This window comes from Gobio gobio (genome assembly GCF_949357685.1).
Source record: "Gobio gobio genome assembly, chromosome: 3".
NCBI lineage: Eukaryota > Metazoa > Chordata > Actinopteri > Cypriniformes > Gobionidae > Gobio > Gobio gobio.
This window is the reverse complement of record NC_137099.1, coordinates 24,710,225-24,722,714: the sequence shown is the minus strand read 5'-3', so window position 1 is coordinate 24,722,714 and position 12,490 is coordinate 24,710,225. Positions and strand designations below refer to the sequence as shown.

At 41.3% G+C, this 12,490-nt stretch overlaps 1 protein-coding gene across 1 annotated transcript in view; it reads left to right on the top strand.

The window, feature by feature from the left end:
• The window catches only part of chrna8 (cholinergic receptor, nicotinic, alpha 8), a 133,995-nt gene that overhangs the window by 18,717 nt on the left and 102,788 nt on the right, over positions 1-12,490 (top strand). Inside the window, exon 2 of the mRNA XM_079811843.1 lies at positions 10,355-10,494. Coding sequence (XP_079667969.1) covers positions 10,355-10,494 — 140 coding nt within the window. The remainder of the gene's footprint in view (positions 1-10,354; positions 10,495-12,490) is intronic.

Genomic DNA, 12,490 nt, shown 5'->3' with positions numbered 1-12,490 from the left:
ATTAGACAGTCTTCTCCATGCCTGAAATATGCATTTGAATCCCATTAACCATATACTGCATCTGCCCTCAGGCTGCTGGGCCTGAGGCCCAAACACATATTCCATTAGGATGAATTTGGGTAATCTGGAACACCTAAGCTCTGATGTGTACAGATTTCACAAGCGAGGCTACAGTATGTTAACACTAGACTCATTTGAGATGCCAAATGCCTTGCATTCAGTGTAAATGAGAGTAGACAGCTGTAGTCATGGGAGGAGTGAAGGAAGAGCAGTCAAATCAGACAAATCTCACTTCTCATGTGGACCAGCAATTAACATAAACCAAGGCAAATATTGCTTTCATATTCTTTCTGGCCAATTAAGTGGATACAGTTGAACAAGTAGTCCAGCGTATCTATTAAGTTTCATCAGATTCTGTGTCTTTGTTCCTCCATAGTGTGAATACTAACATGGTTTCATAAATATCATTTTAAATCATACATTCTATACAGAGATTACTATCAGAGTGTTGTGTTTACTTATTATACACACAGAAAAATGAAAACAAACAAACATATGTATAACAAGAGTATTCAAGATAATATAGACCAAACAAAACAACACGGTTGTTCTAAGACAATGATTGCTAAGATGTGATGTCAGTAAGTTTTTATTTGCTTTTAGACATGCTTTTAGTCAAAAACTGTTTGTGCAGTTGTTAGCAACTCAGAATGTCTGCCTCTGAAAGAGTATTTTGGCACACGTCGCATCAAGTTGGACAGCATTTCTTATATATACATATGGTGGTGATCAAGAGTGGTTCATCTGTGCAGATTATTAATTTCAGATTCTAGCATATTATTCATGTGATCTATTTTGTGAATATTTTGTCTATTCCATTCTATTATGTCTTTTGTGAAAAAAGAATTTTGCCTAATTGTGTATTGAACGTCCACATGTAGTGTATATCAAAGTATATTTTTTTTAAAAAACTGCACTTGTAAATAATAATAAATTAAAAGGCCATTCTCAGAGAGTACACTTTCATGAGTATATTTCTGAACATACTTAAGAACACTTCTAAAAAAGTGCACTTTGTAATAAAATCAAATAAAAAGTTTTACTTTAAAGGACATTTTAATCATTATGTTTCATTAATGTTTTGTCATGCTTTAAAGAAGTACATTTATTTTGATGAGTTTTTGATGAGACATACTAAAGATAACTTGGTTATCATTTTAACAGTATTGTGTTATTTAATATTACAAATAATATTTTAAATATAAAATATTTTACATGTACTTAATTCATTAATTGCAACTTCATTAATACAAATGTGTAATTACATAGATATTTAAATACATGACATACACGTTTCAATAGAGAAACGTTTTTTAGTTTACCGTAGGTGCTTGTCAGTACATTCTGCATTATACACTTTAACTGTATTTCAAAGACAATAGAAGAAATTATGAAGTTACATTTAAAGATGTATTTAAGTCCTACTTAAGTCGGTGAAAAAGCATCTAAGTTCAGTTTCAGTTCAGCATTTCATATAAATTTAAACTATAATTTTCATTTAATTGCAATTAACTGAATAAAATACATTCAATTTATACTTAAGTATATTATTTTAAAGTATTATTTCCGTAAGAAGTACTCTTTTTAAAAGTATGCTATTGTGTACTTGTGTATTCTAACAATAAATATATAGTTCTAAAAATCGTTCTCAGTATTAAACAATAGCAGAGTTCACACCACAGCTACAACGATACAGCACAGAAAAAACAATATCGTTGGAATAACTTTCACAAAGTGTACAGCCAATCAGAATCCATTTTGCTGTAACAAGCTCAAGCATTTAAAGCGGTAGACAAGCACATGCTTAGAATAAACAGAACAATATCGTTCGTTGGTGTGTGGACGCTAATATAGTTATCGTTATAGTTATGTTTATAGTTATCGTTCTTGGTGTGAATGGGCGTTGGAAGACATCATAAAGACAATAGCAAGTGCAAAAAATGGCTTAGATTACTCTGGTTATGTAAGAGAACAAAAAAGAAACTATAATTTCCTCTCTGTAGGGACCTCGTTAAGAGTGTCAGTCATTCTCGTCATGAGCAGTCATCCTTTAGTGTCATAGTGTTAAATTCTCTTTTGCTTCCTCTGTTGTCAGTGCTCCATGCTGTGTTTGGTGTGTGTGTGTATGTGTGCGTGACCCTATTGCTGTACCAATCTTTTAGAAAGGAAACTTTCAAAGCAACTTTCAATTAGGATTTTTTAGGCTGATTTTTAGTTTACAAGCCCAGCCTGTACCCTGCTGCTTGGCATGTATCCAGCAGCTATCACTGTTATGTGCGGGTTGATTCAGACAAGAAAGCAAGAGATTGAAGTCTCATTCTTTACCAAATACCCATTCATTGAAATGCATGCCTGACATTTCCTTTAATGGATAGGATTTCAATAATACACCAGTGTGTGCGGCTATGACTTCTGCGAAATAATATCTGCAAGTATCAGCTGTTAGAAATGCCAGGAAAAAAGACCACCATATTGAATCAAGAAAAAATTATATGGTATATTGGTAATTAAGATCATGTGCCCTCTTATTGAACTTAACCTGTGTCCTAAAGTAGGAGATATCTATATCAGGCAACTTCCTGTGTTAAACTTCTCTGCCCATTTACGTTTGTCTGAATAGACCAGGTCTGCCTATGAAAAAAAGTCTCAGTTAGTGCTGCCAAAATGTTTTGATAATGTAACCATACTTGGTTTAAAAAGCACATTCCTTGAAGATTAGAGCTTGAGTCACTCATTACTGAGATTCTGATCTTTGTAACAGCAAGTCGTGAGATTTTTAGTTCACCGTTTAATTGAATTATTATTTATCATTATATTATTGTAGTAAAAATCGTATTTAATTTTAATTTGAAGTTTAACTAATAACTGTCACAGACACGTCAGGTTCCAACCTCCACCAATCACAACGCACGCCATCTCCTGAGTACTGATCACCATCACCTGCACCTCATCACGGCACTCATCACCAGCACTATATAACACACACTCACACAGCACTCCATGTCTGGTCTCGTTCGCATATACTCTGTGCTATGCTTACCTCAAGGACTTCTCTTCGTATACTTACCTGTCTCCAGCGTGTCTCCTTCCCTTTGTGTTCCTCGTCTGCTGTGTGGGTGTGTTCCAGTCAGCTCCTAAGTTCTCCAGCGATCTCCAAGCTCCAACGTTCATCTATCTGCAAAAGAAAGGACAGTAACTATCTCTATCATATCCATTCAACGTCTATCTGCAACCTGTTTACTCACCTGTGTTACTTAGTCTGCTCTACTGTGGTCAAATAAACAACCATTACCTGTTACGTCTGTGTCTGCCTCCTGTGTACTGTAACAGAAGACCGGACCCAAACAGAAGACCCAGTATGAGCCAGCCGAATCCCTTTCAAGAACTGGTGGATGCGCTTCGGCGCACATTAACACTTCATCCTCCACCACTCTCTCCAGTTACTGTCCCTTCACCTGCACCAGGGAACACCAGCAACTCTGTCAACAGTCCTCCTTCACTACCGTATGCAAGTCCCATGGCCAAACCGGCGCCCTACTCAGGATCGGCGGAGGATTGCAGCGGATTCCTACTGCAATGCACACTGGTCCTGGAGAGGCAGCCACACCTGTACCCGAGCGACACATCTAAAATTGCATTCATCATCTCTCAGCTCAGCGGCAAAGCATTGATGTGGGCCGATTCCATCTGGTCACAACAGGGCGCAGTAACGCAATCCTATTCAGCGTTTATTTCCCACTTCCGGGAAGTGTTTGGGAAACCGATCACAGATTCTTCAGCTGGTGAGAAACTTTTATAATTTAAAACAAGGATCCATGTCTATTTACGATTATGCTTTGCAATTCAGAACGCTTGCAGCAGTCAGCGGATGGAATGAACAGGCGTTGATAACGACGTATCGGCAAGGATTAGAACCTCGGGTACGGCTGTATCTCGCTGCATGCGAGGACTCCATCGGCTTGAGAAATTCATCCAGCTCTCCATTCGCTGTGCCACTCGCATGCAAGCGTGCATCCAAGATCACCAGGACCAGTATTCCATCAACGTGCCCTTCTGCCGATCCGAACCCGTCAGCACCCCAGAACCAGCCCAAGATCCCATGGAAATAGAAAATTCCCGTTTGTCTTCTGAAGAACGCCGCCGTCGGCTGACCCTTCGTCTTTGTCTCTATTGTGGTGAACCTGGGCATGTCATTGCTGCATGCCCCACACGACCCCCGCGACCCATGGTGAGTGCTATTATTCCTGCTACTCATAAGATGAAACCACTCACCACTGTCGCCATTCTTACTGCCGCTAATGTCTCCCTTTCAGTGGTTGCGCTCCTCGACTCGGGGTCAGCCGGCAACTTCCTCTCCGGTGCCATCTGCCGCCAACTACATCTCAAGACCACTCCGTCTCCGACCATCTACAAGATCAGTTCCATAACCGGCAGACCCCTCAGTTGCAAGCGCGTCCGCACCGTGGCTGGACCAGTTACACTCCAAGTGGGTTTACTACACCGTGAAGAGGCTCATATGCTGGTTCTGGAGGATTCAACTGCTGACGTGGTTCTGGGGCGCCCCTTGTTGGAGCAGCACAACCCTAACATCTCCTGGAAAACGGGCGAAATCCTGAAGTGGGGCGACACTTGCTTCTCTCGCTGTTTGACAGAACTTCCTCTTCCACCATCGTCTCCGCCTGATTTAACTCTCTGTGCCACATCCATCGAAAGTCCAGTTGAACAACGCTCAGTTGACATCCCCAAGTGTTACGCCCCCTTCAGAGATGTCTTCTGCCCGCAAAGGGCTTCCAAGCTGCCTCCACACCGGCCATGGGACTGTGCCATCGACCTGCTTCCGGGTGAACCAGTACCAAAGGGTAAGATATACTTATTATCCATCCCGGAGGAGAAGGCCATGGAGGATTACATCAAGGAAGCCCTCGCCCAAGGTTACATCAGGCCGTCTACTTCCCCTGCTGCTTCCAGCTTCTTCTTTGTGGCAAAAAAGGACGGAGGCTTGCGGCCATGTATCGATTATCGTTCACTCAATAAAATCACCGTCAAGTTTCGATATCCCTTTCCTCTCGTCCCAGCGGCCCTGGAACATCTCCGTGGTGCCACTGTGTTTACCAAGCTGGACCTCCGCAGCGCGTACAACCTCATCCGGATACGTGAGGGGGACGAGTGGAAGACTGTCTTTATTACCCCTACTGGACACAATGAGTATCTCGTCATGCCGTATGGATCCGGGAGTTTCTCCATCGATTCGTCCTAGTCTACATCGACGACATACTCATATACTCCCGGAGCCAGGCCGAACATCGCCAACACGTTGCGGAGGTCCTCAATCGTCTACGTCAATTCCACCTGTTCCTCAAGGCAGAAAAGTGTTCATTCCACCAAACATCAGTTTCCTTCCTGGGTTATCACATAGACCACAGTGGCATCCGGATGGACGAGAGGAAGGTGGAATCCATCACCAACTGGCCAGAACCCACAACTATCAAAGAACTCCAACGCTTCCTCGGGTTCTCCAACTTCTACAGACATTTTATTCAAGGTTACAGTTCGATCACTCATCCACTCACCAGTCTGCTACGCAATAAGCCCAAGTCTCTGTCCTGGAGCCCGGCAGCCACCAATGCCTTTGAACAACTAAAGAAAGCCTTCACCACCGCTCCCTTACTCGTCCATCCAGATCCAGATCCAGAAAAGCCTTTCATCGTGGAAGTGGATGCCTCCACAACTGGAGTGGGAGCGGTGCCTAGTAGACTACATCCATGCGCCTTCTCCCGCAAGCTCAGCCCGGCGGAAGTCAACTACTCCATCGGTGACAGGGAACTCCTTGCTGTTAAACTTGCCTTGGAAGAGTGGAGGCATTGGCTGAAGGGAGCCAAACATGCGTTCCTGGTGCTAACGGATCACAAGAACTTAGAATATCTTCGATCAGCCAAAAGACTAAACCCAAGACAAGCCTGTTGGGCTATGTTTTTCTCCCGCTTCAATTATACCATCTTTTATCGCCCAGGTACAAAAAAATTTAAGGCTGATGCTCCTGATGTCGTCATGCTCCTGATGAACAAACCGAAGAACCAGAACCCATTATTCCAAGTTCCCTCATCGTAAGTCCTATTACCTGGTCCGAAGAAACAATCCCCTCCTCCAATGCCTCCACGAACCCTCCGCCGGGCTGTCCACCAGGCTTGTTGTACATCCCACGGACACGACGCACTCCCACTATTCACTCGGCTCACACGTCACTTGGTACTGGTCACCCGGGGGTCAATGAAACCCTCTCGTTGCTTAAAGAACGCTTCTGGTGGCCAGGGATGGCTTCGGATGTCAGAAGGTACGTACGGGGCTGTAGGGAGTGTGCCATTTCCAAATCTCCTCGTCATCTGCCAGCTGGGAAACTCCTTCCTCTGCCCGTTCCAGAACGCCCATGGTCACACCTAGGAGTGCACTTCATCACTGACCTCCCGGCCTCAGACGGTAATCCCACCATCCTAATAGTTGTTGATCGTTTTTCTAAATCCTGCCGTCTGATCCCACTTCCAGGATTGCCTACTACCATGGAGACAGCCGAAACACTCTTCAACCAAGTTTTCAGATACTTTGGAATACCAGAAGACATTGTCTCCGACCGAGGTCCCCAGTTCATATCCAGAGTATGGAAATCGTTCTTCTCCCTCCTAGGTGTGGCCGTTAGCCTGACGTCGGGATACCATCCACAATCGAACGGGCAGACGGAAAGGAAGGTACAGGAAATTGGCCGCTTCCTACGTACCTTCTGTCATGACCACCAGGACTCTTGGAACCAGTTCCTGGGTTGGGCCGAGTACGCCCAAAACTCGCTCAAGCAGTCGACCACTGGACTCACCCCATTCCAGTGCGTACTCGGCTTCCAACCTCCACTGTTCCCCTGGGATGGGGAACCCTCCAACGTTCCAGCAGTGGACTACTGGTTCCGAGAGAGCGAGAGGGTCTGGGACTCAGCACACCATCAACTGCAACGGGCCCTGCGCAGACGCAGGATGGTAGCCGACCTCCGAAGTTCTGACACTCCTGTCTTCCAGCCTGGTCAGATGGTTTGGCTATCAACCAGAGACATCAGAATGCGTCTGCCTTGCAAAAAGCTGAGTCCCAGGTTCATTGGCCCATTCCCCATCATCAAGCAGGTCAATCCAGTCACCTACCAACTCCATCTCCCACAAAGGTATCGTATACACCCCACTTTCCATGTGTCACTACTTAAAGGTCACCATCCCTCTGTTTTACCCACAGGACCTGACGTGGTTCCCGCCGAACCCCCCCCTTCCACTCATCCTGGAGGACGGAACTGCCTACGAAGTTCATGAGATCTTGAACTCCCGACGTCGTGGTGGTCAGCTGGAATACTTGGTGGATTGGGAAGGATATGGTCCAGAGGAACGACATCTTGGACCCCAGTTTACTCAAGACCTTTCACGACAGTCACCCTGAGAAACCGGTAGAGGACGTCCACCACGGCGTCGGGGTTCTCGGCCCTCTGGAGTGGGCCGTAGAGGGGGGGGGGGTACTGTCACAGACACGTCAGGTTCCAACCTCCACCAATCACAACGCACGCCATCTCCTGAGTACTGATCACCGTCACCTCATCACGGCACTCATCACCAGCACTATATAACACACACTCACACAGCACTCCATGTCTGGTCTCGTTCGCATATACTCTGTGCTATGCTTACCTCAAGGACTTCTCTTCGTATACTTACCTGTCTCCAGCGTGTCTCCTTCCCTTTGTGTTCCTCGTCTGCTGTGTGGGTGTGTTCCAGTCAGCTCCTAAGTTCTCCAGCAATCTCCAAGCTCCAACGTTCATCTATCTGCAAAAGAGAGGACAGTAACTATCTCTATCATATCCATTCAACGTCTATCTGCAACCAGTTTACTCACCTGTGTTACTTAGTCTGCTCTACTGTGGTCAAGTAAACAACCATTACCTGTTACGTCTGTGTCTGCCTCCTGTGTACTGTAACAATAACACTTTATTGTGATGCTCACTTTTATACATTCTGTTGACACTAAGTAATTTTGCAACTAACTCTCATTAGAGTACTTGACTGTCTGCCTATCTCTTTATTAGGATGCTTTTCCAACAGACATTACTGACTACAACTTTTTATAACCCTAACCATACCAGTCTACTAACACTTTAATGAGAGATAGTAGACACCTAGGTGCAATGTTATAGTCAACAGAATGTGTTAAAGGGACCATCAAAATAAAGTGAAACCGTTTAACTTAGCTTTCAGTTTGAATTCCAAGAGCATTTGGGATGAAGTAGTAGTCAGAAATAAGTTTACTGTGCACATTGAAATTAAACATGAAGTGAACGTTGACATTACTTTGCATTAGCAAAAATTCCAGCGTTTAGAGTTAAGTAAAAAAAAAAAAAAAAAAAAAAATCTGCTTCAACAACAGAGAAATAAAAAATAAAATAACTAAAGGATACTATTTGATAAGAGCCAGCATTAAATGCTACACTCTGATTTTTTTTGGACAAAATAGTACACATTAGTTTTTATTGAATTAATAAAGAAAAGGAATCAATTTTCAATAACAACAGTGATGTTTTAGATCTACACAGAGATTAAAGGCAACGCATGCTTGTTGATTGGCAGGTTTAACACTGTGATGCATAACTTGCATCAAAATGCTGCGAGTTTGCATCAGTGCATTCATTCAAAACTTGATTCATGTTGAACAGGATTTATGTGAGCTGCATCTCTCTCTGTCACAGTTACAATCTCACGCACAGATACACAGAACATACGCTCCTTTTAATTTCCTCGTATTCATTATGGGTCAGGAGAGTGTGAATGATGCCTCTTGCTTAGAATGTGAATGGGTTCCTTTGATTTATGAAGGAAATTCTGCTTATAACAGTGTAACCATACTATATCTAAACATAGACATCATCACAGATGTTCCAAGAATATTCAATTATCCACATTGAATTATCCTGGACTTCTAATATTATGTAATTCATTAGTTTGTTGAAATTTTCAGTTTCATCTCTCCATCTCATCGTGTTTTTTACATTTAAGCAAATCCCATTTGTACACATTAAGGTGCTTTAGTCCTCTTTGTAAGGAATGTGTCAGTTATGAATATTTTATACTGCTGATACACTGCAGTTTTACATATTCTTTTCTTCTCCCAAACTGTCCCCTCTATGCGTTTTTATCTACAGGACAACAGCAATATCCCTTAGGGAATTAGTCTCCTATCAGAGCCTGTGGAAATCAAATCTAACGATTAATTAAAAATTAACTCCAAACCATCTCTCGTGCATTCAGTCTTGATAAGCTCGTTCACAAAATCTGTCATTACTTACACTTGTTTCAAACCATTATGCCGCAAAAAGAATTGTAATGGATTTTATTTTACCATGCAATTACTGTCAAGCCTTAAGAAAGGATCATAAGAGTAGTTTGAAGGATTTGTGTGTTATATTTATGCTATATTAACAGTCCAAAGTCTATGTTATTATTCACTGATACTCTTGCTTTCCGTTGAGCTAAACTGCTGCAAATCGTTGAGTCAGTGAGTTGTAATTTTGTGAACAAATGATTCAGACCAGGTTTGTGAACTGGATCACAAACAATTTTTTGTTGTTGAAAATATCTAACTGAAAATAATGTATTCACAAATACAACATCGCTACTCATGAACTCTCATAAACACACATTTCATATGGATCATTTTTATTATACTTTAATAGTCACCATGAAATCAAAATGGACGATTCTTGTTGGGTTTTTTAACGAAATATTGCAGTATTTATTATAAAAGATTTATTCGTTCACATCATTAAACAATCCAACTATCCAATTAATTCCAGATGGTCAAAATCAAGCCCCAGCCTTAATTTTTTTCTTGTACAAGAAGCCGTTTCCTTCAAAAACGAAATTCAAATTTCATGCTTTCTTTTGCCTCCTTTTCAAAGTTGTAATTGTAATAGACCAGTACATTCCTCAAAATGTATTTGGTGTTCTGTTAAAAAAAAGAAAGAAATACAGACAGGGCTGCCCTTAGGACCGAGGTGGGGTGCCTCGCACTGGTCCCCAAGCTTGTAACGGCCCTGCATATAGATTTGTAACTACATGAGAGCCAGTAAAATATGACATAATTCTAATCTTTCTTTCTTTCTTTCTTTCTTTCTTTCTTTCTTTCTTTCTTTCTTTCTTTCTTTCTTTCTTTCTTTCTTTCTTTCTTTCTTTCTTTCTTTCTTTCTTTCTTTCTTTCTTTCTTTCTTTCTTTCTTGCTATAGACTCGTTACAAGGGGAATATCAGCGAAAGTTGTATAAGGAATTGATGGACAACTATAACAGACTGGAAAGGCCTGTGCTCAATGATTCTGCACCCATAGTGGTGGAGCTGGGACTCACACTGCTTCAGATCATAGACGTGGTGAGTGTCTGCGTCTGCTTCTCTTTTATGTGATCTTCCTTTAGGCTGGTTTGTATCACACCATGCATATTCCACTTCCCAGTGTTTTCAATAGTGATTTGCAGTTTGATCCATCTCTTTACTATTGCATCCGTTGATTTCAGTTTGATTGATAAGACTGTATATGGAATATAATGAAGGTCATTGTGTTAGGTTTCGGCATCAAACTCAAATTAAAAAGTGTGAGACTTTCCTTGAAAGTTCTTGAATTGAAATGGGGCAAAGGATGTATCTATATATACTATACAAACTAGTATATAATCCCTAAGTGAACAAAATACATTCTAATTACCAGTATGTTTCAAATTCTTCTATTATAGTATCTGTAGGTCCACCTAAGTGCATTACTTACCTCCCTTCTACCATATCCCTGGACTGTCCTGGTTCAAAAATGGTATTTAGGGGTAGCTTGCATGCGGTGGAACATACATGGTCCCGACACATAAAGCTGATTTATTCCATAATAGCGTAATAGGATACATATTGACCCCAAAATATACAGTATATGCATTATGCAACAAAATATCAAACCACATTTTTTTTATTATTATTATTATTATTATTTTTTTTTTTTTTTTTTATTGCAGTTTTAGGCATTACAGGGATTTTCAAAACATAAATAGAAAAGAACAAAGGGAAGAACACATGCAAGCAAAACATGAAACCTCCATCTGAATCCCTTATTTGTTTTCCTTGGAAGTCTGTTCATATGCATATCAATAAAAAAATAATAATAAATAAATAAAATAAAATAAAATAAATAAATAAAAATGATAATAATGAATTAGTAATAGAATAGCAGCCAACCCAAAATTACCTCTACTCCTTCCAAGCTAAATTTTGAATTCCCAAGGATAGCATATGTTCCGCATCTACACCTAAGTATTTTAGAAAGGGGCCCCAGATCCTGTAGACTTTAAAGGGTTTTCCTCTTAGTGCAGTGGAAAAGGCTTCATTAGGAATAAAGCCCTTAACAATATTTATCCACTGAGCCACTGATGGGGTTATGTCAGTTATCCATTGTAACAAAATACTTTTGCGGGCACAAAATAATAATATTTGCAAGAGATGATCACCCTTAAAACCATGAGGGAGTTCCTCTGTAAGTCCCAGTAAACAGATCTTAGGCCCTAATTGAAAAGAACAGGAAAATATTTTACCCACTTCTAGACAAACCCCCGCCCAGAATTGCTGAACCTTAAAACATCCCCAGAAGCAGTGCATAAGGGTTCCCTCTGCGATCTTGCATTTATTGCATTGGCTGGAAAAATTGGGATTCATTTTGTGTCTGCGAACCGGAGTGATATGTAATCTGTGCAGTATTTTAAACTGCATTTCCCAGGATGCATTGTCTGCTAAGTAATGTGTTACACATACCATTCCCCAGTCCGCTTTGTGTATTTCTACCCCAAGATCAGTTTCCCATAGTCTCCTGACTTTATCTGAATTATCCTTGTTTGAACTTGAGAGAATATTATAAAAGCAGCTAAGTACTGATCGAGAAGATGTGAGTTTATTAAGCTGTTCTTCTATTGTAGACAGACCAAGGCCGCCTGGATGGTCCTTTAGCTTTTTTGATACAAAGCTTTGTATTTGGTTATATGTAAAGAAGTGCTTCCTATCGATATTGTACTTTAAAACAATCTGATCAAAGGTCATCAACTTATTGTTTTCCACTACATCACCTATAACACAAATCCCTTGTTTTTTCCAGAGTGCTAGCCCATCACTCAACCCAGGTGGGAAATCTGGATTATTGTGTATAGGTGTGTATGGTGAGAGGTGTGTAGCATATCCCTCTGTTTTGCGAGCCATCCGCCACACTTTAATCATGTTATTAAGAATGATGTTGCCTTTGATTAAAATAGACAATTTTGTAGATGACATGTATAATAAATTGCGAAGAGGGATAGAACCAATACCTGCCGCTTCTGCACTGACCCAGGTCGAGTTTGGG